Source organism: Rissa tridactyla, chromosome 1 (genome assembly GCF_028500815.1).
Source record: "Rissa tridactyla isolate bRisTri1 chromosome 1, bRisTri1.patW.cur.20221130, whole genome shotgun sequence".
NCBI lineage: Eukaryota > Metazoa > Chordata > Aves > Charadriiformes > Laridae > Rissa > Rissa tridactyla.
In genome coordinates this window covers 194,175,993-194,203,270 of record NC_071466.1, presented here as the reverse complement: position 1 = coordinate 194,203,270, position 27,278 = coordinate 194,175,993, and the positions used below count along the sequence as shown (strand labels likewise).

The window sequence follows — 27,278 nt, the reverse complement described above, 5'->3', positions numbered from 1 at the left end:
GTTAGGTGAATGACATGGAATTTTTGGTCCATTAGGTCACAATACATTGGCTAGAGAAACAAAAGCAAAAGCAAAAGCTGCAAAACTATGAAATTTTTTACTTTCAGTTTTGTTGGTTTTGCAGCAGGAATATTACAATCATATTTTAAATTAATAGGGATCAATTAAAAACTTGATTTTTTTAGAAATCACTTGTCAAGAATTTTAATAGCACAGCTTTAATTACAGAGTTTGGGTTTCTAACGTTTATTTTATGTGATTTAGGTTAGAACATATCTATCTTTAAATTGCTCGTAATGCATATGAATGTGAAAAACAATGAAGTTCATTAGTTACATATGGTGATAGTAACATAAAATGATGAGAGCATGTTTCAAAATTTTGAAATACCTCTTATGAGCCATATACTTTAGGAAAGGAACTGTAAAGTTTCCACTACCCCACATGAAGACTACATTAGCTCCCCTGTTAATCAAAAGTCTTGCCACTTGTACTCATTATTACTTCAATTATTTTTTCTCTGTAAATGGAACAAGTAATGTGGGTAGCTTCTGCAAAATTAAATTGGCATTAGTGTTGGAAAAGCTTTAGATCTACAACTGTATCTGACAAACCATATAGATTGCATTATCTTTGCATAGTTTATTCACACAATCATTTACTATTTTATCACAGTAATAAACGTTCCCATTTGCATCCCGGTCCTGTTAGCTTTTAAGCTCCCTAGTCTTTATGCATAAACAGTCCTTACTGGGCTCACAGTACTCATATTTACATGCATTTATGAAATTGGTCCCCAAGTCAGAATGTAATGCCCAGTTCTTTGTTTCCAGGCACTTAAACGTAACATTATCTGTATGTACTAAGAAGAAAGATGACGTCATAGAGCCGTACCTCAAATTCTTCAGAAAAACCATTACTTGCATGTAAATCTGCAACATGTTTTGGAAAATGCTTTATTGGAATTGCTCCAACATCATCTTAGGGGTGGGAAAAGACAAAAAATATATTTATGAAAAATAAAAAGCCAGTGACATGTAAAGAAGTTTATATGTAGGCAGTCCACACAACATCCTGAAATAGAATTTTTGGCATGAACTTTGGATATACAACTCCCACAAAAACAAAACCATTCTTTAACACAATTAACATTTCTAAAATCATTCTCTAACACTTCTACATTTCTAAATGACTATTTGGAAAGAAGATGTAGAAAATGCCTTGCTAGGTCTTGCTGTCTTTAAGCCCCCCAAATCAAGGTGCTGATTCTGCAAGGTGCTGAGCTTGTCTGTAAATTGGAGAGCACTCAGAACTCCCTGTGAAGTCAAGGGGAAATGGGAGGATTAGCCGTTTGCTACAAGATGTTCAAAGGGAGAGGGTACAAGCAGAGCTCCGAATAACAGGGGTAAAGAAAGAATGATCAGGCAGTTGTCTGAGTGCTTTAGGCTGATTAGTGTTGCACTGGGACCCTGATACAGTACATGGACTAGTTGCATAGTCCCAAGCTTACTAAATTAATGCAGCATTATGCCAGTAGTATAGTTTTAAATTACGTGTTTCATGTTTGCATTGGTATCCAAAGGAAACAACAACTAATTTTCATCTTTTACTGCATTACGGAGTACTTCCAGTAGGGATTTCTTCCCTCATTCTCCCCATTACTCTATGATTACCTATTGATAATGTTTGATCCTCAGAGCATTGACTGAAAACTTTCACATCAGGTTTATACTTCAAGTTTTAAGTGAAAGATTTAAGTTTAAGACTTTCTGGATACCCACAAAGACAATTGCTACAATCTCAACCAATACATGTGATTCATGCAACTGGTCCTGATATTCAGTCTAAATTTTCCATCTGATGTTTATATTTCAGGACATCTCCTTTTTACTTTATACAAATACAGAAAAACACTCTTGTGTAGAAGATTCATTAGGGATCATGTCAAAAACCTTTGGGACTTTTAATCTTCTCTTTCCTGCAAATACGCTATGTAAACAAAGTCATCTGTTCTCTTAATTACCTGTTAAAGGATGACATTATTTCAGCTAGTTTTGGTTCTGAAGAATCATATTTTTTTTTAAGCCTTTCATGGATTAAAAATATTCTTATTTCACAATTTGTAATTTCATCACTGGTTCATATGAGAAAGAAACATCAAAAACACTGAACAAGGACCTGTTATTTACATCAACAGATGTTCAGCATTTAGGCCACCTAATAATTTTAGCTTTTAGTTCCCAAGAATTTGTTGATTTGTACTGAGATCCATCTGGTCTTCCTCTTACATGAATGGATCTGAGTACAAAAAGTGAATTTATCCAGTCAAGCCTAAGAGAAGCTGAACAAATATGTAACGCTATTTTCACACTTCAGAGATGAAACCTATTTATTCTAATGATATGCAAACACAACACCAGAAGGGAAGGTAAATAACCCTAAGAGAGAGGACAGTACGGGAGAAAGAGATCTCAGGTTTGGTGTAATTACTGCTTTATTTCCTTGCCAATGCTACTCTTCCAATTCAATCACTTCTGACACCAGGAACATATTTTATATCTGAATGGCAGGTATCACTTGAAACTACTTAAAGGTTGGCAACGGTCCTAATATTACCCTGTAACTCATTATTTGGTCTGAATGCATCTGAATTATGTTGTTAAGTGCCAAGGCATCTTCTGTGAATAACTGCAATCCTCCTATCTCTGCCAATGAAACCCCACAACAGGAAAACCTAATATATAATGACATCTGTGGAGTGTGTTTTTAGTCATAGTCATAATAAAAAAATAAACTTAGCAGTTACAAAACGCTCTTCCTGCTCTACGCTCTTTGCCAGTATTATATCACCCTCAGTCTCGATTGTTGTAAAATTACACTGCTGAAACACTACTGCAACAGAAAACACAAAAACTGCTCACTTGACATCTGCTGCACGCAAAATAAAACAAATTATTTCCTCAGTGCTTGCAGCTTTTTCCATAAAATATTTTATGTATCTTTCAGTAACTTAGAAACATCTTTCTCTTTAAATTAATATTTATCACTATTTCAGAAGGAAAACCTCCAGCATCAGAACACATATTTTAAGCACTCGGAATAACTGTAAGTACAAGTCTGTCTTATGACAATGGAAAACACTATCTCCCTGAGGTAAGCTGGTTGGGAAAAATTGCTGTTAATGATAGAGAATAAAAGCAGAGGTTTCCTATAATGATTGCCACTTGACATTCATCTATAATCACATGTTTTCTGAAATCAAGCTATATCCCTGCCTATTAACCATTTAGAAACAGGTTATGCATCTCCTAACAATAGCAATCAATACAAGAGGCATTTAAAGATGCCCACAATTCCGTTACAACAGCAGTCTAATGTTTGGGATTTATTTAATTACATGTGTTTACTAGTTATCTACACAAGGGCTGGTTTTCCTTCGCTTAATCGTTCCAAGAGAACCCATCCCCCTGTGTAATAGCACAGTTTGCAAAAGCATTACTTGTGGAACAAGATATCCTTTTTCTCATGGGTGAAAATATGTCTCAGGATCTGCTGCAGAATTAATCTGATTAAGGTACTTTTCATTCTATCCAGATTGAAAAAGCTGAGAGGGTTGCATGTGCTTCTCTGATACTCTTTGAGGAGGAAAGAAAAGAAACAGTTTCCGCAAATAACTGTGGTGGATATGGAACCAGAAGATGCCAATAATATTCTGCACTTATGTATCATTTTTATGAGAGGCTCACAGAGAACTTTACCAGTAGTGATGATGCTTTTAAAATCTATAAATTAAAGAAAATGTTGTAATTGCAAATGAAATGCAGATAGATGAGGCATATATTGGTCCTGCTGGTAAAAAGAATAGGTCATGTTCTATACAGAGGTGACAAATTCAATTAAAGGCATCAATACAGCAGAATATGTTGCTGATGTAATCCTCTGCTTTGCGACAGTGAACTAGAGCTATTTAGTGTAGCTCAGATGGCTACACTAGCAGCCATTTCTAGTGAGGCTACACCTCAAATGGCTAGAAGGCACAGCGTTATCATTGAGACAACCCTGTAAGGTGAGGATATTTCTATTCTGTGTTACCTACAGGAGAGAATATTAGTAACACTAGTCTCTGCCTCTGTCATGTGCACCTGTGTTTATTAGTACAAGAGGGTACAAACCTCTGGTTTACAGATATTAAAATATGTGAAGGATTCATATGGTCACATACATATACGGCAGCATCTTCCAACAGCTAACACCAATTCACAGAACAGTTGACAAAAAATACCTGAGACTGGGAAGACTGGAGCTGGGGGAGCAGAAATCACTCGAGGTGATGTATTGTCTTCTAAATAAAAGTGAGCAGTCTGGAAACATTTCCTAGAGGGGAAGAAACATAAATAAATATTGCAAAAACTGAAACATTATCTGAGACCTTTTGGAATTCTGGCATTATTAAGTAAGAAAGAAATCATCATTTCTGAAAAACAGTTTTCATGGAGTGTCAAATACTACTGCTATAATATAAACATTCCCCCAACATACCACCGAATTATGCATACAACTTGAAGATACTACTCAGCATAATACATAGTTCATGCATCTTTACCTACACCAGAGGCAGAAGACAGAGCACACATCAGACATAGTGAAAGCTGGAAGAGGAACTCTGCGTCAGGAGCTACTGTAGATGCTGCACAATAAGTCCAAGTATAAAAAAATCCCATTGTCTTCCTTGCTTATCCAAATTCGCACACATAATTACTGTTCCCTTTCATGTGATTATGCTAGCCTGAAGATGGAGCAGTGTGTGAGATCAGTTCTGGTAATTCATCAATAGATCCCACTGCAGACACGGAAATGCAATAAAAGGCAACATGCCTTGTAACAGACAAAACGGCGGCTCTGGAACTGCTATGACTGGGGCTAAACAATTTTTTTCATAATGTAATTGCAACACTGAGAGACACCTTAACCAAGGAGGACTGCCTGAAGTTGACAGACAGAAACAGGGGAATTTACAACTCCAGGAGATGCTAGCTTTGTTGCAAAAACATTGATGGACGAATACAAATGGAATCAACTGTAACTATGACCCATAATGTTATTTGTATCTGTGCTGTAATCCAGATGTGAAGATAATAAGAATAGCATCTGTTAAGAGTCCAAGCTATTCAAGGGACTAAACAACCAACTGCTGCTGTAAGCATTGCAAAGCCTCCTTAATTAAAAAATCTCCATATGATTAGACATGCTAATAACAATCTTTACTCTGGGTCACTTAATCTATTTGAATTATTATTCACTAATCATTAAATTTAAAAAGAAATATATGCATGAGGAAAGTATTAATCTCATTTTATATTTACAAGATTCTGCTTCTTCAAAGCTGTTGGCTGAAGCTATTATATGATCTGTTGCTATTTTGTGTAATCACTGGTGTTTTAAATTCTTCTGTACGGTTCCTATATCGCTGCATGGATAAAACCCCTCATATAATTGTTACAATCAAAAAAAAATTTTGAGGGTACTTTGAGAAATAGATAGGGAATATGTGGATAGTTTCATTCTTTTCAGAACCATTAATGTAGATCATAAAGACTTTAGTAAGCTTATTTGAATTAAGCCTCAGGGAAACACTCTTGGAATGTGTTGGGAATTTTCTGTCTGTGTACAATGCACATTCTCTTAAAACACAAGGAAAAGTGGACAGCTACATCAAAGGGAAAACTGTGGCATGCAAAATAATTCTGGTGATTCACATGACAATTAAATTTGGAGTCCAGCTAGAATCCCCTACAAGCGTATTTGTGATGGTCATAGAGGAGCTTTGGCTTTACGTGACATGTTTGGAGTACTTAGAAATGGCAATTTTGAATGCAGACCAAGAACACATTCAGGATGTGCTTGGGAACATCTTTCTGATTTTTACAGAGGCTGTAACATTACCACCCCATAGAGTTAGTGGCTGCTGAGGTGGGAGAGGCTGTCTCAATGCTAGCATAACACTCAAGAGTTAGCCCCGAGACTGTGTGTAAAATGTCTGTAAAAGGTAGGTAAGTATCAAAGTGCTTCAAATCACTAAACGCTTTTGGAAAGTCTGACCCTGCCTGCTGGGCACCAGGAATGCAGATGTACTGTATTTTTAATAAACAGCACCAACTAACCAAATGTGCCAACCAGCCTGACTGGCACAGGTTGCCCAGAGAGGCGGTAGATGCTCATCCCTGGAAACATTCAAGGTCAGGTTGGACAGGGCTCTGAGCAACCTGATCTACTTGAAGATGTCCCTGCTCATGGCAGGGGGTTGGACTAGATGACCTTTAAAGGTCCCTTCCAACTCAAACAGAACAGTGATTTTACGATTCTATGATAAAGCTCCGAAACCAAAAAATGTCCCCTAATGCCTACTGCTTATGAACAATGATCATACATAAAATTTATGGACTAACATCACAGAGTTTTGTCAGCTTCTTGCTTGAGAAAAGATTGAGCTAAAAAGAATTCAATTAGCATAATGGCTTTCACATCTAAAGCAGTACTTAAAATGTCCTCATAATATGCCATACACTAACTATCCCTTACTGAGACACTGTATCTTTAATCTTTAACAAGTTAATTGTGGCTGAAAATAAATTACACCCTTAGCACATTTGGGAGACACATTCATAGCAGTTGACTTAACCTGTAATAAGACTCATAAATAGGCACTCCATCTGCTTTTGCATCAGCAGTGAAAGCCTTCATGACTAAACCTAATGTTAATAACACTTTCTCGTTAATTATCACTTGTTGTTAATGAAAAAAGTGATGACTATTTCAAACTTCCAGACAAAGGTCCCATCGCTCAATGTTAACCTGATTATTTAATTTACACCTTTCATCACAGCATTTAGATCTTCAACCTAAAACTGTAATTTGTAATTTAGACACTGCACTTCTTCGAACACACACGTTATATATGGAGACAGCTAAGCTATTCAATTAATTAGTGTCTGTATCTGTACAGGAAGGCATGCAGCAGCAGCTCTTCGGTTTAACAGGAGGGATACTAGATCTGAATGAACACTTAAATGAGAACCACTTGGGACAAGACTACGCCTCAGACTGCAGAGGACATAGTTTTCCTGGTGAGTGGGTCCCTGGACCTTGCCTGAGGATATGTGCTGCCTACTTATCCCCTGGGGCACGGACTGCTCAGAGTTTGGCTCAGATTGTCACCGAGGCAGGGAACACAGCATGGCACTATGTGTGCCTGTGCGCGCGCATGTGTGCAGTGCGTTCCCCACTCATGTTGGCTGAGGAAGGGAGCTGAACCTCAGAAGTCAGAGGCATCTGTGACAGGTTTGCACATCCACTGCTTGCCCAGAATGGTCTTAGAGGCACAATTGCTTCTTTCTCTGAGAATTTCAGGGTCTTTTGTGCTCACAGGGTATCTCCCAATAGGCATTCTCAAACACTTATTAGAATTTCTTGTCAAATGGTTCCAATCATTTGAAGAGCTGATGGTTCCAAAGGATCTTTAAATAGATTCTCAATGGATCCAATGATTCAAATCATTCCACTTTTAAATGGTTCCAATTAATTTTTAAGTGCTTGTCAGATGAAACTTTAACTTTCAAATTTAATTAACCTTTTATTTATAATTTGATATCACATAGTTGAGAAGTTTTCCTTCATGGATGGATGAGTTTGGCCTTTGTAAGTTTAAATCTGTTTTTAGTGTGTCTCTGCATGTGTGAGTTTAACTATTATAGAATCATGGAATGGTTTGGATTGGAAAGGACTTTAAAGATCGTCTAGTTCCAATCTCCCTGCCATGGGCAGGGACACCTCCCACTAGACCAGGTTTCTCAGAGCCCCATCCAACCTGGTCTTAGAGAGGGTCTCAACTCTGTTCCCATAAGCCTAACACAGGACTCAAGGCACCAGTTCAAATCGTGGATGAGAAAATGAACATTCTCTGACAGCTGTGTTTCAAAGATACAGGGTGGTAGAAGAATGTTAAAATTTAAATGACTACTCAGAGTGTTTGTCATTAGGTTGGTCATTTCTGAAGCACTGCTGTCATGTAACTTCTAGGAGGCTTCATGACAGCCAGCTGATATTCAGTATGTCTACAGATAGAAATGTAGCTGGAACTGCATTAGCAGTTTGCTATTCACATTATTAGAGTGTCATATATATTACTGAGATTCTGAGATCTCTTACTGAGATTCATATATATATATATATCTCTGTTGAAAAAGAATCTTGAATGGTGCAACTCCCACTGACAACTGTTACACTTTTACTGTTTTCCAAGCTCTTCTTATGATAACTGTTATAAAAATTGATCTGCACAAATAGTCTGACATTTCTTCCTATCCACCAGTTCATCAGCTTTATTTTCATTGATCACTTCTATGAACTGTTCCAAAAGTGTACACACATGCATAAGCAATTTCTGGTATATTATGTCGGCACAGAGAAACTTTCAATTTCAGTCACCTTAACAGATAAGGTTAATTCAGCAAAATGGAGATGATGAAGCTATCCAGATATGAAAAGAACAGAGCAAGGAGATTCAAATATCCCTGCTGCATCTCTGCTGCAAGGACTCAGTCAAATAGATAGATACTAAGAGATATGGACAGACTTCAGATTTGGATAGAAAATTCTCTCTAAAGCTGTAAAAAACATCTATGCAGATGACAAGGCCATTAAACAGGCAAAAAAATCTCTTTGTTTATTCCACTCTAATCTTAATCATGCTGAAGAAATGAAAGGAAAATGACATTGCTTGAAAATTGCTTGAATTACAAAAGATTTGATACACAGAACTAGAATAGTTAAAAATTGTGGGTTTTCCTACTGGCAATTAGATAATCTTTAGATAATATTGCCATTAAAAGTTTTCATCCATGTCAAAGAAATGAATATTTTATCACAGAAAGATTGAAATTATGCCTAATGAGATAGTGAAGAGATTGGGGAATTTCCTCAAGTGCTGATTAACAATTTCATGTAAAAAAAACCCAAAACCCAAAACCCAAACAACAGATGGTACAGAATTATTTTTCTGATACAAGTCATTCAAGTGAAGAACAAAATAATTTTGCCTTTTCTTAACCTTGAGAAACTGCAACTTGTCGCTTTTGGTAGTTACTTGGTTTTTTAAAACAAATAACACACCTTTTGCATATTAAACACACCTTTTGCATATTCAGATTAGGAACTAATAGTGGAAACAACTCAAAGCCCTATTCACTGAAATATCCAGCTAGGATATACCAATGCAATTTTTTGAGTACTATTGCCAAAGGAATACAGAAACCTCTTGAAAACCTAAGCTTTTTATGAACTTTAGTAAGTGAAAATAATTGGATCACATGAAAAAAAGCATTATAGAAAGAAACACTGACAGCTTACTAAATTATTTTAAAATAAACTAAATCTAATGATAAAAATGCTTATAGACTTGATACTATTATTTTCCAGGCATAAAGAAAACTGCATAGCAATAAAGTTAATGTTCTGATTTTTCCCAGGCTTTAAAAAGAGGTGAGGGTCTTGGCACCTTTGAAAGCGGGCCACAAAGTCCTACCTACAATATGAACTGTTTACATTTCATTCCTCTGAAATAAGAAACTCGTTACTGGTGTTATCATAATGCCAAGAAAATTTCTTGAGGATTAACAAAAAAAGAGCTCCATATTTTATTTTGTAGTACACAAGAAATACAGAAAAGATTAAATTCAAGTCAAGAAGATATTACTGCTAACGGGATTTTTGTTTTATTTTGAAAGACCTATGTTACAGAATTGTTCATTCCCAGAGAAAGAATACAAAATGAACACAATGTTATTTGACAAAAACAAGCTTGTAACGTGTAGGATTACTAGAACTGCACTGTACAATCTGGGTCTTAAAATGGATGGTGTTTGGCAAATAGCAGAGATTTCAAATACTATTTAGCTTCAGGGATGAAACCCTTTGGAAGATGAATAGGAATGTTCATGTTGTGTAACATGAAAGACAGGAAAACGTTCTCAATATGAAAGCGGTTAGCTGGAAATCAGCTGATGGACAGTGTAACTATCCAACTAGACATAAACTAAGAAATGAGTTGAGCAATTCTTCCTGCAATTAACTACTTCTTTAGAAAGAAGAAGAAATCTTTCTGAAAATTCATTGCTTAACTGTCTTTAACCATGCTGAAGGCTGTCTGACTCGCCAGCAAGCTTGTCTGGAACAAAGGAAGCTCAAACTCAATTTCTTAGCCTAGTCCCTTCAGGGACAGGATGTATTCTGTCCCCATGTGGGACAAACCCTGCTGGGCTGATAGAAAACCACTGTCAAGACACTAGAAGAAAAGTCAGTAAGTACAACCCTGACACTGTAGCCTAGAGATTACAGTAGTCAGTAGCTTGGAAAGGACAATCTGGGGTCTAGTTCATGGTTCTTCACCACTTTTATATTTTTCATTAATAGGATTGAGTAGGGGAAAAAAAAAACAACGAAGAAACAAGCTCTGGAAGCATCTGTGAGATGTTTGGGCTTTCCTTGCACCTTGTTTGTACAGCTCCTGGAATAGCAAGGTCCTGTTTCTTGCAGATAGTTTATGTGTTAGTACTACACAAGCAACAAGGGGATCAGGTTCCTAGCAATCACCAAGCAGCAAGAACCTCCATGGCAGAAAGTTTTTGCAATTTATCTCCCCATTCTGGTCCACTGCATTTCCTCGCTGGCAACCTACGTGCTCAAGAAAGTGTTAGGGTTGTGCACGGATTTTGAAAGCCCTATGAAAGCTTAAGCACATCTGTCCCCAGGAAGACTCCCTGGCTTTATCCAGGACCAACAAAACAGAGCCAGACAAAGGCTTGAGCACTGCCACATACTGTCACATGGCTAATTAGATTCCTGGTATGCTTTTAGCTCAGGCCAACTTGCATTATTTCACACAATGCTTGACACAGTTTGGGGTTAGCATAGGGCAGAGACCATCCCTAGTCGGTGATGTGAATGCAGCCACTCTGGTTTTTTCCCCTCTGTGAGGGAAGAGAGTTCAGCTGTGTGGAAGAGATCTGTGTCATGCCAGCTGGTCTGTTTTATTTCATAGTATAGATATAGTCTTTTGCCCTCACTGATTATGTTATCGTGACTTTTTATAGCTATCACTTCTCTTTAGCCTAATTTTTTTTCTTAATGTCTTATCGACTTATCAAGTCACAGAGAAACAGGCCCATGAGGGAACCTCAGCATGTGTGTGCACATGCAACACATCCTTAGTTACCCTTAATGGTTTGAAAGGCTGGGGGCAAATTTTCCCTCAGAGATAGGCAGAATCACAAAGTGGAACAACTTTTTAATCACAGAACATCATAAGAACTACTCTGTAAGTGACCTTAAAACATTTATACTATTATACTATCATTAAACTATCCCCTTTCTGTCTTGCATACAATGTCAGCTACAGCAGACTCCTACAGTCCTATATGAACTACTTATTCACATAGCCCTCTTGAAGACCACAGATTCTCATCCTAAATTGACAACTACCTTTTTTAACTGTTAAAGAATTGGAAAGATAGGAAACAAGCCCATGCATGCAATTTATTTTTCTTCTCCCTCCTGTTCTTCCCAGTGCTCTGCTAAGTCACTTGGCTTCTAGGCATTAATAATCACAAGTATACTAAAATCTCACAAAATGGAAATAAACTATTTGCAATGGTTCACCCCTCTGCAACCAAAATGAATTGTATTTGAGCATTTTGGACAGAAACCACCTTATTTTGTCAGCTTTATGCCACTGCAGCACTGGGAGCAATACAAAGACACAGTGAGAGACTAGATCCAGTCTCCCTCCTGCAAACCAGCTCAATAATGTCAATCACATTTTTCAAATCAGAGTTCTTTAGAACTAGAAAAAACAAAACAACCAACCAAAAAACAACTTACCTCCAGTATATGAGAATACCCACAAGAATCACTAGACAGATAAAAGTCAGGGCTGATACGACCACAAGTGGTATAACTGTCTTCTTCTCTGATTCCAGACTCTCAGCTAGACCGATACGAGACTCATGGCTACTATTACTTGCCTCTGCAGTCAGAGAAAATTGAAACAGTCCATGTTTAAATTCTGACAAATGCACAACATGACTGAATGTGTCTTATAATGAGCCTACTTAACACCACTTACCTCTGGTTTTTACTATGTACTGCAGAAAGTGTATACATTTGCAAACCAGCTTACAGAAAATAAGCAGATAGAGGGTAAAGCAAAGTGTTCAACCTTATGTGACTCAGCCTTCCAGCAGTGGAGACTTCTCTTTGTAAGAATAGCAGATTGATGTTAAAATATAGGAGAAGAAAGCTTTTTATTTTCGTCTGTTAATTAGCTGAAAGCCAACGGAGTTAAGAAATCTAAATATATATTGGAATGTGTAAAGAACACCTTGATATTAAACTGTCACTCATATTATGCAAATCACTTCTCTGCCTAATATTTTAATAGGAAAATTTTCTTACAATAGTCCCTATGTGCTTGCTGTATTGCACTTATGCTTTCTGTATTTTAATACATTGTCCATTCTGTAACTCGCCTTAATATAATAAGCAGGATACATCCTGCTTCCTTTGAATCCAATTGCAGTACTTTCTCCCCCAAATATACTGGAGCCAGAATTAAATTTCCTACCTCCATCTTTACAGGTGATGAAATTATTATTTTGATATTGTCTAGATTTCACATTTCTGTCAGCCTTGTAATGCTGGATGACAGAAATATTTGTGCATATGAATCTGTATGAAGATTAAAACAATATATTTTATAATCTCATTAAAATAAGGGAACACAACGGTGGATGAGACCAATCCTGCATTTTTAACTTTGGTCATACCTCAAAAAGTAAACAATTTAAAACAGTGATTTTGATACAAAATGACTAATTCTTTTCAATCTGGGCAGTTTACTGTGATCTGTGACCGTTGTATGAGTGAAAACACAGACCTAAACACTTTTGCACTTGTTAGAATTAAACCCCTGGATTTTCTAAGAATGTTTTTTGCTTTTGTGAACAGTCTTAATTCATTGAATGTTCTGTATGGGAGCAGAATTTTGCTGTCTAGAAATCAGCTGCACTCCACTGGGATTTCAAGGAACCAATTCTACATGAATAAAAAAACTCTCAGGCAGAAGGGAGGAGGGAACGGAGTTGTATCGGGGCGCAGGGGGAAGACAACAAAGCACATGTCCTAAATATGATGTAAAAACCCAAACAGCTTCACGCAGTACAGATTTCCAGGCAGCTCTCTGCTTCCATTTTCTTGAGTTTAGGGGCTTTCAGGGCTTTATGTGCAAAAAGGCTTAGGCTCTGATCTTGCAAGCTTCTTCTTGGTTTTAGTTCAAAGTACTCAAATGCCCAAATCAATCACCACTCATTAAATCCTGTGGCTCAGTGTGCAAAGTGACTGCAGGCACAAGTTGCTTCTGAAAAATCTGTCCCTGAGTTTCTGGTGAGGAGGCTAAAATCACTATTTCCTATTGATTTCAGAAGAAACTACATGTACGCATGAGAGATCAGAATATGATCCCTTTGAAGCATTCATACTTCCTTACCCAACTCTGGACTAATTCATAGCATAAAACACAGTCTTATCTGTGTGATGACAGGGTTCCTTCAAACTGCATGACCAAATCCTATTAGCGTTCCTTCTATGGGAAATGTAGAGTAGGCTTCTCCTGTAACAGGGGGTTTCTTGCCCACTTGGCCATCACTCCAATGATGGCAGCTGAAAAGTCAGTGTCATCTATAGTAGATTTCTTTGATCCCTAATAATTGATGTGTTTGGATCCTTTGCAGAATTCTGTATATTAATTTCTCTTCCGGTTTTTCAACTGAAGTTGAATGGCTTAGGTAGCCATAGAGGTCTTATGGAGAAAGCCCTAGTTCAGAACAAGCATAAATATGCATAAGTAATGACAAAAACTGGGAAAAGTTTAAATGACAATTTTTTCTGTAATGGTCACAACAAGACATGTAATCAATTTCTGGTGAATTCACTGTAACATATAAATAAGTTCTCAGCTGAGAGGTTTGTTTTTTTTTTTTTTTGTTTTGTTTTTTTCATTGCTTTATGATTGAATTAAAGCAAAGATGTCTGATTTACAAGAGACCATGTTAGACATGCTCACATTGAATTTTCATTTTATTAAAAGACAATATTTGGCATCATTTATTGGAAAAAATAATGTACATGAAATGATACTGTATAGTGTCTTTCAATAATATCTAGAAGACAAACTCTAAGTTTGCGGTACTACTACTGCAGTCATGTATAATCCTTTTTTAATTACTATCATCAGTAACAATTCAAATGACACCCATTATGTAAACCATAAATCTCTTATAGTAACACTCATTCACATTAGTGATATAAGTTTTGAAATAATGATGTTCTTTTTGCTGATTTTTAAAGAAACTACTTACCTACTGAACTAATTAGCTTATTATTGATTCTGTTTTATAACACCTACCTTGTTAGGACGCCTATTAACTTCAGTATGTTTTCTACTTAGTTTCAGTATGTATTCTACTTTCTTTTAATTTTTATTTTCTATTTTTCACATTCTATTAGCCCCCAACTACACAGAGTGTCAATTTTCCACCTTTTCATATTAGTATTCTGTTGCTCATGAGTAATATGACCTCATGTGATTTAACTGTGTATTTATAGGAGTGTGCTGAAAATTTCACATGCTTTGTGGATGCCATTCCTTAGTGGATTTAGTTGGACGACACTGCCCTCTACAGATGCTGTGAGTACTTAATGGAAGTTCAATTTATTTTCTAAAATACCACTTTAATCTTGGTTGTTGGGTTGTGTTTTTTTTTCTTTCCAAACATCATAGATATTGTTTCTGACTGTACTCTTGGATTTGTCAATACTCTAACAAAAGGCAAGGGAAATTATGTGCCTGAATACTTCAAGTTTTCCACAATGCATTTTTAAATACAAAGGAAATGCTTTCTATTTATCAGGTTTTTATCTATGTGAAGTTCAGTTTTGCCTTCTGATTTTATCATTGGAATCACAGATCACAAATACTCTCGCTGACTTTAAGAGGACTAAATAGGAAAATAGCACTAAATATAAACAGGTACAGGAGAATCTGGCTCTAGTATTTTGGAAATACACAAATCTGGCACAAAAAAGTCTGCATCTCACTGAAATTTGAAGGTGGCATAGGCAGTAAAAATGAAAATGAATGTTTTTATGAATTAAGATGAATCAGAATCAAACTGAAGCATCTTCTTCCTTGCTCAATACATCTTAGAAAATACAAAACAAAACAAGGAGGAAATATACTGCTGTAAGTTAAAAACCAGACTCTCAGAGGTACGTTTTCTCTGGCAGAGGCATGGTTTCCTCTGGTGTGTTTCCATAAGGGCAGCACTTGTCTTTGTACAGAGAACGTACGTCCCTCTTAAACCTTTAAAACTAAAATGAAACAATTAACATTGAAACAAATCTTGTTTTTAGATTGTGCACCACCCAACTTCTGCTGACAGTACACATCTATCCAAAAGCAGAGCATGAATCTTCTTACTGAAGAATATTTCAGGTGCAGTTTTAAGTAGCCAGAAGTAGCATTCACAAGACAGCCAGCTCAGCATGCATCCCATGTTCCCCAATGCCTCCTTAATCACACCCACTGGCACTGCTATGTTCTTTTATTATACGTAGATAAACCTTCTCATTCTCTATGGCACAAAAGTATCCCCTCACAGCTTTCCATGGTATTCATTAGACTTACTTATCCACAACTAACCTGCCTCAGAGATGTTGAATACTGATGAGTGATCGCTAGAAACAGATGAGGCTGATGATTGTGATGATCCAGGAGTTAATTCTGAGTTACCTGCTTCAACTGCCCCTTCAGTGTCTCTCTCATTAAGGTCAGGAAAACTGAAATCTGTTGAAGTTTCATTATCATTAAGGCTATCTGAGGTACCTTGGCCAGAACCACTTTCTTCATCACTTGTAAAAACAGCCCAAGACTTAGACTCTGATGTGTTTTGCAAAGGGACACTAGCAGCTTGAATGTGGTTCTCCAAAACTGTCGGGTCGTTGTGCTTCTTAGGTATCACACTTGCTGTCAAAGTTGGTATGGATGTGTAATTATGTCTGTCCATGGCATGGTTTATCTGACTGTCGGATGCAGCAGTCGAAATTTTTTCTTCTTCTTCAGGTTTCTCAGAATGTGAGCTTATAATTAGGTTACTTGGATCCTTGTTATTGTTTACCTTTGTATTTTGTTCCTCTACTACCATATCCTGAGCTTCTCTATGGGAAGTGCATGAGATACAGTTACTTACAGGGAAGCCATCATCATATTCATCGTAGTCATCCTCAACTACAGAAGGCCACAAATCGGTACTGGACATGATACTGGGAGACAACCCAGAGGATTCTCTAGAAGGAACCAGCAACCTACTCAAAGTTACGGGGATCTCACTTTTGGGAGGAACAGCCGTAACAGAAACGTGTACATTTGGTAAGGGAAGAGTGTGACGAATGGGCACATCAGAATCAGAAACAACTTCAGGCATATGAACAGGATCAAAACCAAGTGCAGAACTTGAAGAGACACTGGCAGCCTCACTTCTTTCAAAAACACTTGAAGAGACACGGTTGTCTGCAGGAGTAGCTACATGTGGCAACGTATCACCTGTCAGGAAGGGAGTTGTTACGGAATTCGCTGCTTGGGGGGGAAAGGCATTTGTATTTTCTAAACTGGTCAGCTGGAATGAAACATCACTACTGTACAATGAAGGCATAACCTGCTGAACATCTTCACTGTTAAACAAACTGGATGAAACATATTCCTCACTTGCATAAGAGACAGGTAAACCTTGAAGTGACGCTGTGGGCTTACTAAAAGTGTTTGACAACATATCAGGAACGGAAGGTGCAGATGTAGAATGCAGCATGGTTTCAGTTGTAGCAGAACCTGGTGCCATTTGATGCAATATTTGGTCAAATGTAGAACTATCTTTAGGAGCCCTGGAGCTTTCAGCCAATATTGGATCACTAGGCACGACAGCCGTGTTAAGCAGAGTGCCATCGCCAGAAGACTGGAAGGAGGATTGCAGTAATGCTTCATTATTTAATGTAGCTGAGGTCTCATAAAAGTACGGCTGAGTCGAGGATAACATTTTGCTATAAGCAGGGGCAGAGAGAGCTTGATCTGAGCTGGCACTAAGCATAGGTTTAAGCAAAGTGTCATCAAAGGCTGGAGGTGTAACATGCAAAGGCTGAACGAAAAGGTGATTTTCTGTAAGCTTACTAACATCATAATCAAATATCTTAGTAGTGGGAAAAGCAAGAGAGACTGGAAGGATTCCCTTTGTGCTAGAAACAGGAAGTGGGCTTTCTTGCAGAGACGTATTCTGCTTAATTACATCATCATTAGAAACAGATGTAGAAAGTTCAGGTATCACTTTACTTTCAGCATTGGAAGCCATTTCACTTAAAGCAGAGGAAATTTGCAGTTCTCTCTCATCTCCATATATAACATCACCTTTTTGAAGCTTCTTATTAACATCACTAAACCCAGATGACTCATACGTAATTTCATCTACAGAATCAGAGGAAGAAACATTAAGTACCATCAAAGTATCTGTATCAGGCAAAAGGGACTCACTACCAGAGTATGTTTCAGACCAATCCATATCACTAGATAGAGAGCGCGTAGGCTGCAGCAAAGTATCAGCTTGTGATATTATAGAAGAAGGTTTATGCACCAGTACATTGTTATAGCTGCTAAATAAAGGATCTTGACGAAATACGTCAACAGAATCATGCACAAATTCTGCGGAGTCATAGGAAACAGTAAAGCTTTGAAGGGAGCCCACATTACTAGACAAAGCATAAGGAAGTTCAGACATTGTAGATAGTACATGCATATTTAAATCACTGCTGGATGGTTCAACTTGAGAAAATATGTGAGTTCTATTATGACCAAATATCAGTGTCTCTGAAGCAGCATGAGTAGTCTGATGTGACACCACATCAGCATATTGAGCAAGGCTTGGCTGTATTAATGTATCACCCTCTGCCAATGTCAAAGAAGCATGCAGGGACACCTTATCACTTGCAACGGCTGGAGTAGCACTTTGTGGAAACATTTGAGAAACTGTATACAGACGGTGAAACATTTTACTACTGGAGGAAGCAGAGGAAAATGTAAGCAAAGGTACATCATCATAGGAAGACAGGGTGGGTTCAAATGACACATCAACACTGGGAAATACAGGTGTAGCATGCAAGGTCACATCACTATCTGATGTAGCAAGGGTAGTGTCGAGCATCTGAGAGTCAAACAATAAAGGGGTGACTAGAGGAAACACTTCACTACTGTAGGAAGGTTGAAGAGGTATCTCACCATTATAGACTGGTTGAGTTGTCTGAGAGAGTACCTCACTGGCAGCAGAAGCAGAACCATATTCTCCAGAGCTTGAAGAGATAGAGTGAGGTGATAATTCAGCAGAGGAGAAAGCAAAGGTAGAATAATGTGGCAATTCTAAATCCGCATCTGAAGTGTCTCGTGAAACCACTGGGCTGCTGGAATAGGGCACTGTAGCTGGCTTTAATCCCTCTACATAAGCATCAGTGTAACTGGTCTGAGACAATTGCCTGCTATCCGATGTATCAACAGATGGAGTTGTCAGATCTGTAGCTTTACGAAACCATAAATTTCCATCAGTGGAAGAAGTATGCTTTGGAGGCTCATCAGAGCTTGAGGGTGCTGCACCTTCTGAAACATACTTAATGGAGCCTTGGGAAAGAACATAATGTGTGCTTATATCTGGGCTTCCTGAAGGAAGGGTGTCTTCTTGTGAGGTCTCCTCTGTAACCAGCTGTGCTGAAGAAGTGGTAAGAACCGAACTCCAAAAGTCATCAGGTTCCTGATGAGGTTTAAAAGGAGACAATAAGAAGTCTTCATCACTGTGGCCAGTAGTGGTTACTCTTGTTGGCTCAGTGCCTGAAGAAAGGTATATGTATTCCTCTTCTATGCCTTTGGTGGAGTCAATGAGTTGAGGAGGAATTGCAGTAATTGTTCGGGATTCCAAAAAATGATCTTCCTCTTCTTCAGAAATTTCACTAACAGGTGGAGAAGTGGGGTAATAAACTGCTTTGAAAACATCATCCTTACCATGTAATTCTTCTTCTCTTGTTAAGTATCTATTTTTTTTAACTTCATTGGGTTTTGTCCCCATTTTTTCTTGGCTGTAGCTGGATGTAGTCACCTGGAAATCTTTCCTCCTTATTTGGTTTATTGTACTGTCAGTACTAGGAATCACTGCAGTTTCTTCATCCACCTCTGTTCCCTTTTCATCAACTTCATCCTTTGAAAAAATATCATAGCCGAAGACAATTAAAGATGTTTATAGATACTGTATGCAAATGAAAACCAAACCAGCAATAATACATTTTTCTGGCTCCATAGAAACAAGAGAGGAAAACATGACAACATTTGAGAAGACTGTTGGTCTTAAAAAAAAAAAAAATTAGCTGCAAGAACAGGTATTCTCTTGTCTCTTGAAAATATTACTTATTTGCAATATAAACAAAAAAAAAAAATCCATGTCACAACATCTTTTAAATTTTGTGCTAGTTTTACTCTGAGAGACAAAAAGCACTCATAGTATGTACTCCCTTCCTCACTTACTTTAGTTTACTACGTGCTAAGACCATCATAAGCAAGCCCAAGTCAGATTTCTCTTTAAATAAACAAGAAAGCCTAACACTGGGTGACAGCTTTGATTCTGCTAAATGAACAATTTTGTCAGACTTCACTCAGACGTGACAGTAACTTGATGTCCCATTTTTCTATTTAAAAATATTTAGGCATATCCTGTGATATCCCTTACTTCTCCATGTATCTCCAGCCTCAGAGAACTATATAGTGAGGTATGTCTAGAGTTATCTAGGGAGAAATATAGCTGAAAAAGAAGGGTGTATATGCATATATATGCATGTATATATAAATGCAGATAATACATTCATCTGGTGACATAATTTCATAAATTTTCACAGAATATTCAATTTAGTTGAAATGTATGTATTTGAAACACTCTCTTAAAAATAAATGAATGTTATACCTCATATTCTTCAGTTTCATTCAGTTCAGGAATGAGGTCAGCCTCTATAAAACAAAAATACATACCATATCATCCAACATTTTAAATTCACAGAATTATTAATTCTGCAAGGACTCAACTGATTAGTTAATACATTTATTGAGACCCAGTCTAAGATGTTTTATAGGACTGTGTTTGGAGAAGTGGCTAGCCACCTGGCTTGAGGACTAGCTTTGAGGGTAGCAATGTTCATCTAGACAGGACATGTTCAGCTACAGAAGTTTTGCCTGGCTCTAAGTTAATACTGCAGCATATGTTGGATCTGCACTGAGGAACCACATCCTGTCCAGGGAGAGCCAAGGTTACTGTCTATGAGAAAGTACAGTTTAATGCAGAAATACAAGAGAGAAAAAAAGGTAAGCCTGGGAATCGACTATTTCTCTACATTTAATCTGAAAGCTCTGAAGATATTCTTGTAAAATGATCTGTTCTATAATTTTCATACAGCAAATTCCTCATTTGTGCACCCAGGCTTGGAGTTAGGTACTGGTGCAACAGCCATGCCATCAAATTCAGCATGCAGTAGGCTGCCTGTCTCCGTCAGGGCAGACCAGAGAGACCCACCCTTCCTAGAGTCCCATGCTGAAGGCCTTTTCCAAACTCCCACTCCACTTCACCTAATGTAATGACATGAGTCCAGCTGTATCACATTCCACAAAAAGTCCCTAATAAACATGTACTGGGCACTCTGTGAAGAACTATTCTAAAGGCTTTTGAGGCCTCCCCACTTTTCATAAGTAAATAACAGTTGAAGCAGGATCAAGAAATGAATCCTTCTCTCTAAGTTTAGAGGTAGTCTCTCACCTTCTTTCTCCCCGTCTTTTGGCCAGATCCAATATTGTACTTCTGATGGTGGCCAGCGAGAGAGGTTTCAAAGCAGGTTGCAAGAAACCTACAAATCTCAGGTAGGAACTGGCACAGGCCTCCAGTGATGAAATCTAATACCCCTTCCACAGCATTAGCTTACTACTCCTTTGGTCCACAGAAAGGTCTGTTCCCCTTCTGAATCTTTCTAAGGCTTTCTTCTAAGCAATGTTGTAGCGCTCTGTCTGCACACCAGTGCTAGCACATATTCTGATCTGCACTAAATGAAAATGCCAGTTTCTAAGAATAGCACCACACAGAGCTCCATGTCTGCATTTCTCCTACGATTCCCAAATGAAGCTTTCTCAGTACACTAGTATGAAGATGTCACCTTTATACTTCTCATTTCTGCTGATCAGATGGGGATCTATGACTTAATCTGTATTCTCTTTACTCTGTCCATATCTACCTTTCAAAGCAAATTGAGATATGTATTATATGCAACATATGCCAGATAAGATTAATCACACTAATAAGCTCAGTTTTATTTGTAGATTATAGAATGCAAATAAAATTTGACTAAACAATCCTGCATAAAAGTTTCATAAATTGTTTTGTAATAAACTTTTATAAATCACCAACTACTGAATTAACCTTTCATTAAGAAGAGAGAGAAAAATTATCTTACCTCTGACTCCTGGAAGCCTAGGAGGCTCCGGGGCAGGGTGGGGAGGGGAGCGGAAGGGAGGAAGGGGTGGAGGAGATAATGATATTCCCTGGCTTCTCAATGATATAAATCAAACATTGTAGACATTAATTTGACAGTCTTTCCACAGTAGACCCATAGCATGTATTAAGCACTCTAGACTTCTCTGCAAAATATTTTTAATATAGAGAAATGCTACCTATTCATTCTTTGGTCACTATTCTTGAGGTGAGCTTTAATTAGACTTAATCAGAAAAATAAAATGTGTTGATTGTGCTACAATATACTACATGGTATGTGCCCTCAAATTCCAACAGCAGAAAACCACAGTTTCTTGCTGTTGTCTTCCTGGAGAGGCATTAACATACATATAGAGATACATATATAAAAATATTTATATATATTAACAACACTAAATCTTCAGACATTTTTGAAAGCCTATTTCAATTTAGTTGGTCACAGACAATATATTTGTCAAAAGCATTAGAGACACACACTTACAGAAGTTCTGATAATCCTGTTCCTGAGTTTTTGATTTGACGGGAGATTATAGAAATCTGCTAACATCCCCCAACCAAGGAGAAGAACCGCCCCTCCAAAAAACAACCCATTGATGTAGGTTGATGAACAAGCTTGTTTATTTTTTCTGGAACCACATATTGATTATTCTATAGCTTACATTTTAAAATAAAATAATTAAATTATTAGTTAGAAAGTTCTGAAGAGGTCTTTTCATAGTCCATTTTAATAACAGATGAAGAAACGATAGAACAAAGACAAAAAAGATAACTATTTCCCTGCATTTAAGTTCAATGCAAATCTTCTAAAAAAAACCTTAAAACAATCTGATTTGTAATTGTAGAATAATATGCACAACCTAAACTGTTTTCATTTCTGTACTGTCTTATGTAATAAATGGCACGGCAAAAACAAAAGTAAAGCCTGTTTCTTCTGATTAAATTAGTTTTCAGATTTCTACATTTATCAGTACAAAATTAGAAAAAAGCATCCCCTAAATGAAACATTTACGATATGCTTAGTGTGTTTTTTAGGACAAAAATCACTCACAAAGACAAGTTACAAAGAAATAGTATAGTTAGACCCTCAGAGAGCTTTGCTGACAGCATGAGCTGCAATGCAGGAGACAGCATTTGAGAGCCATATCCCAGCATGGGTTTTTTTTGATACACACCAACTGAAGTCTCCACAAAGGAAGATGAGAGAAGAGATATATTCTTATTTTTCATTTCCTGTATCAGCAAAAGCATATAAGTAACACTGGTATTAACTGCACAACGAACTACTGCAGAACTTTCAGAGCTATACAGATGTTATCCGGAGAGTCAAAGCACACGTTTAGATAGTTATTAAAAATCCGATTCTAATAGCAAATGAAAAATTGGTAAATAAAAGCTGGACTTTATCAAAGCTGACTAAAACACTATGTACACGATTCCCTTCATTTTCAATGGAGGTTGTGTAGCTACACCGCATAAGGCATCCAGTGACTTTTACTAATTGGAAACTAACTGGAAACAATTCTCATGTGCACGCATGCTGTACCACAAGATGAAAGGCCACCACTCTGAACAGTTCAGGAAAACCCCAAAGAGCAGAGGTCTCAACTGTGACCATTTGCCCAATGTCATACCAGAGCTCCTGAGGGCTCCACAAACTGAGGCAGAGAGCATGGCCTGAAAGAGGTCCTTCCTCTTATGAAGCACTGCCGAGAACGAGAGGGTTTAAACCTGGTCTGTGGGTCACCCAGAGCCTGCAGAGCCCTCACTAACCCAGACAGGGTGTGGAGAAGGCACGAGAAACGCTCTCTCTTGAAAGCATCTGAAAAGGAAAAGGCTAAAACAATGGTCATGAGTTTGTTTTGAACACCAGATTTGTGATGCAGAGTGTACTGAAACTTCCCTCATCAAAAGTGGCCACTCCAAGGGCAGAATTCTTCCTGGAAAAGTGCCCATCTAATGCTTCCGCGTGACTCATGCCTCACTTTAGCTCTTAACATGAAGATTAATTGATCTGGAGGTGACTGCAGTGAATTTCATCTTAATTAAACTGGCTTACTCAGAGTAATTCTTGAAAATGAAAGTTTTAGCTTATGCTTTGTATGAGTCAATTTTATTTCATGTCTTCATGGTGAAGATAACTTTTCTTTCATAAATTCACAAGCAGGAACTCCAAGAAATCCCCTTTTGCCTCAAGATCTATAAAGCAGATCACAAAACCAATTTGATGTTATAGTTGTAACCAGCAAGTTGCTCTGAACAAATCTTTCTCATCAGATATCTAGTCATATCTCTGTTGTTTTATATTTGCAATATTAAAATATTAAATATGAAAATATTTGCAACATGTGCAACAGTTAATTGAGATGTAAATAATTAGTAAAAGTAAGTATGCAAATAAACATTAATATTAGAAATGAATGGAAGTTTTTTTCATACTTTAAAATTATATCAAGGGTTGAGAAAACATCTATAAAACTTTTTTATAGAGTGATGCACACCCACTGTAATCATACTGATTACATGGGAGGGATTTTTCCCTGAATTTTCCTCATCCAGTGCTTTCAGATGTACCATTGTGGAAGTGTCAAAATAAAAGAACACAAAGTACATTTAATAACTTTGTGTCCATTTCAGATAGGAGGCAGGCCAAAGAAGCAGGTTTTTTGAAACACACAGAATATTCATTTTGGTATTTCATTTTTATTTATAAACTTCTCCCTCTTTTATTCTTATTTTGAATTTAAAACATCCTTGAAACACTTCATTTGACCTGAAATAATCTTCCTCAATTTTTAACGTTTTGGAAAACTAAAGAAAAAAACCTTAGGTAGACCTGAAGCTATTACAAATTTTCAGAACTGTCTGAAATTTAAAAAAAAACACAGGTGTTTATACAGTTCTGATATGCATATTATTTAATTCTCCTTTTGACGATGCTTTATTTGAAAACAAGAAAACTCAGGATAAGAATATAGTTACATACGTAATCTGCTTTAATGAAACATTAAGGAGACATATTTAAATGTTCAAATGACAGGAAACACAAAAATTCCATTTTCACTGTTACGCTAACCTGTTCATATTTTATATAGATAGATCTTTCCATTGTTATGCCTCCTATGTATCCTTGCATTGTATTTTCTCATTTCTTTAACAAAAAGAAATTAATGGTCTGTCTACGTAAAAAGGCATGAGTATATCAGACCTTCACTCAGAACTGCTAAATATAGCATTTATTGTGCCAGATTCTCTTGTCTGAGAATACAAATCTCAGAGAAATTTCTGCTGATATACTGGAAGGTGAAATTAGTTTTCCAGTACGTATTTCCAAAGCAAGGCTCCTCATTCTTCCTTCTACTGAAATGAATGCAAAGCCACTGCTTTGCCTGACTTCAGCAGAAATACAAGAGGGATGCCGTGATCAGTGGCTGCATCTGCACCGCTGGCCAGCTGCAGGCTGCCAAATGCCCCAAAACTTGCCGGGTTTGCTCCCCAGCAGCATTTGCTTGCACCGCGGGTGCACTGCGCAGTGTTGGCTCCGTGGTTAGCCAGCCTCAGCGCTCCTGTCTCCTTCCCCTCCCTGCCTCTGTATCCACCTTTCCTTTCAAAGGGAGTCATGGCACACAGCAGGGGGTATGGAACTCTTCCTTGCAGCGGGGGTACAACAGTAGTAATAGGGCGGTTTATCCTATGCATATTACCTACATGGGATTTTGCTTTGCAATGTCTGGTTTTAGAGTTTTTAAATCTGTGATGGCAGTACTGCGCTGACTTGATTTGTTGAACTATTGTTTAATAATGACAACACTACACTGCTTATTTGTCATTCCATGTAGGGGGATGTAGATGAAAACTCATCTGAGTAAATTCTTCAAACACAAACCCAGAAAATACTGGAAAGGAAGTGGAGGAATATAGTATCTAAGAGGTAGGTAAAGAATAAACAGAAAAGTGGAATGTCAGGCAGAATGTCAGAACCTTGTCACAGACTTCTTAGAAAACTGAAGAGAAATAGAAACATTCTGATAGGTATTAGCACAAGACTCCAAAAATGCATTCTTAACACTTTGTGTTTGAAAGACAAGTTAAATCTTTATTGAAAATTTATATGTACTATACCTGAACCTGCATCCCCCTCCTTTAGACAAAAACGCACTATTATAAGCCTATTACCATTATTAGTTCATAATTCATGCAGTAGAGATTGTTGAGAATTGTATTCTTTCACATTGTAAAGGAATGTGGTTCCCTTGAAATGAAAAACTGACCTGTTTTCCCAAGTACATCACAACATTGCTAAGCACTTTGCTGTACCTAAACAGACTTAATGAAGTGTAAAACTGAACTTACAGAATTCATAAATAGACAACAAGAATCCAGGCCCTTAGATAAAAAATGGTTTCTTGCATGATCAGAAAGTCTTTGATTTTTTTCCTATAATTAATTACCAGGTTCTTAATTAAAAACATAGCTCTCATTCACTTTGATAAGAACTGTGCCTGATGCTAAAACTTCCACAGAATTTAAGGAATTATTAAGGACAAGATCAAGCTTCATGCTATAGTTTCAAATTATTTCATATTTACCAGCAGGAGGAAGAAGTAAATCTGGCTGTGAAATCAGTAAGATTTTTTTGTTAGGCCTTTTGATTTTTTGCAAGGCAGCATTAAGAAGCAAGGGAATTCCATCACCGCAAGTCCTTTGAAATCAAACTCCAAGTAATCATAAGAAATCAAATTTCAAAATCAATTGATACAGACTTATAAGTCACGTATTGGGTTGGTATTATGTGTTTCCTTAATACTTTGGCTGTGAAGATTAATTTTGGGAGGATGCTTGAACCATAGAGAAATAATACCAAACATGGTTTTATTTCCCTATATTATACTGCTGAAAGATACACTTGTGAGATTTGAAATCAGGTAGGTGTTTTTCAGAATATTCTTAGAGTTAAAAAAAATTAACATGCAGTCTTTCCTAGGCAATGTTTACAAGGAATGGAGAATTACATCATGTAAAATATCAGTAGCAAAGAACATGCTGAAGGTTAACTGCAGTGATTTTGAAATTTCATTTTAGCATATTTTGATAGTCGTGCATTTTAACTGGTTTGCAAACAAATTACTTCTTCAAATACAGATTTTCAGCCAAAAATGATCACTAAGCTCAAAAGACCACTTACCTGGGTCTTCTAAAGGCATATCAACAATGACTTGGTCACTGTATTTTCCATATAGACCATTAGAGCAAACAGCAACTATCTGAAGAACATAACTTGTATTGGGCAGCAGATTATTTAGAATAGCCCCCTGAAAGAAAAACCATGTTTAATCATTTATTTGCAAGTAAGTAACAAATATTTGGAAATGTTAATTTTTTCATAGCACATTTTTCATATGAACCATAAAGCTCCTTTCTTCTAGGACTCTAATGCATACTTTTTCTATTTTATTGTCACAAATGTTTTTCAGTAAACTTTAAAAAAAATCTTGTGAATTTTTACATGGAGGATACCAAACTATATAATCATTTAATGCTGAACACTAGTTTAGGTAACATTAT

At 37.1% G+C, this 27,278-nt stretch overlaps 1 protein-coding gene across 1 annotated transcript in view; it reads right to left on the bottom strand.

The window, feature by feature from the left end:
* Positions 1–27,278, bottom strand: part of PTPRZ1 (protein tyrosine phosphatase receptor type Z1) — a 142,757-nt gene that overhangs the window by 19,354 nt on the left and 96,125 nt on the right. Inside the window, exons 10-15 of the mRNA XM_054211737.1 lie at positions 26,899–27,025; positions 20,148–20,191; positions 15,812–19,391; positions 11,935–12,079; positions 4,283–4,374; positions 895–980 (exon numbers count right to left, since the gene is read on the bottom strand). Of these exons, the coding sequence (XP_054067712.1) occupies positions 895–980; positions 4,283–4,374; positions 11,935–12,079; positions 15,812–19,391; positions 20,148–20,191; positions 26,899–27,025 (4,074 nt within the window). The remainder of the gene's footprint in view (positions 1–894; positions 981–4,282; positions 4,375–11,934; positions 12,080–15,811; positions 19,392–20,147; positions 20,192–26,898; positions 27,026–27,278) is intronic.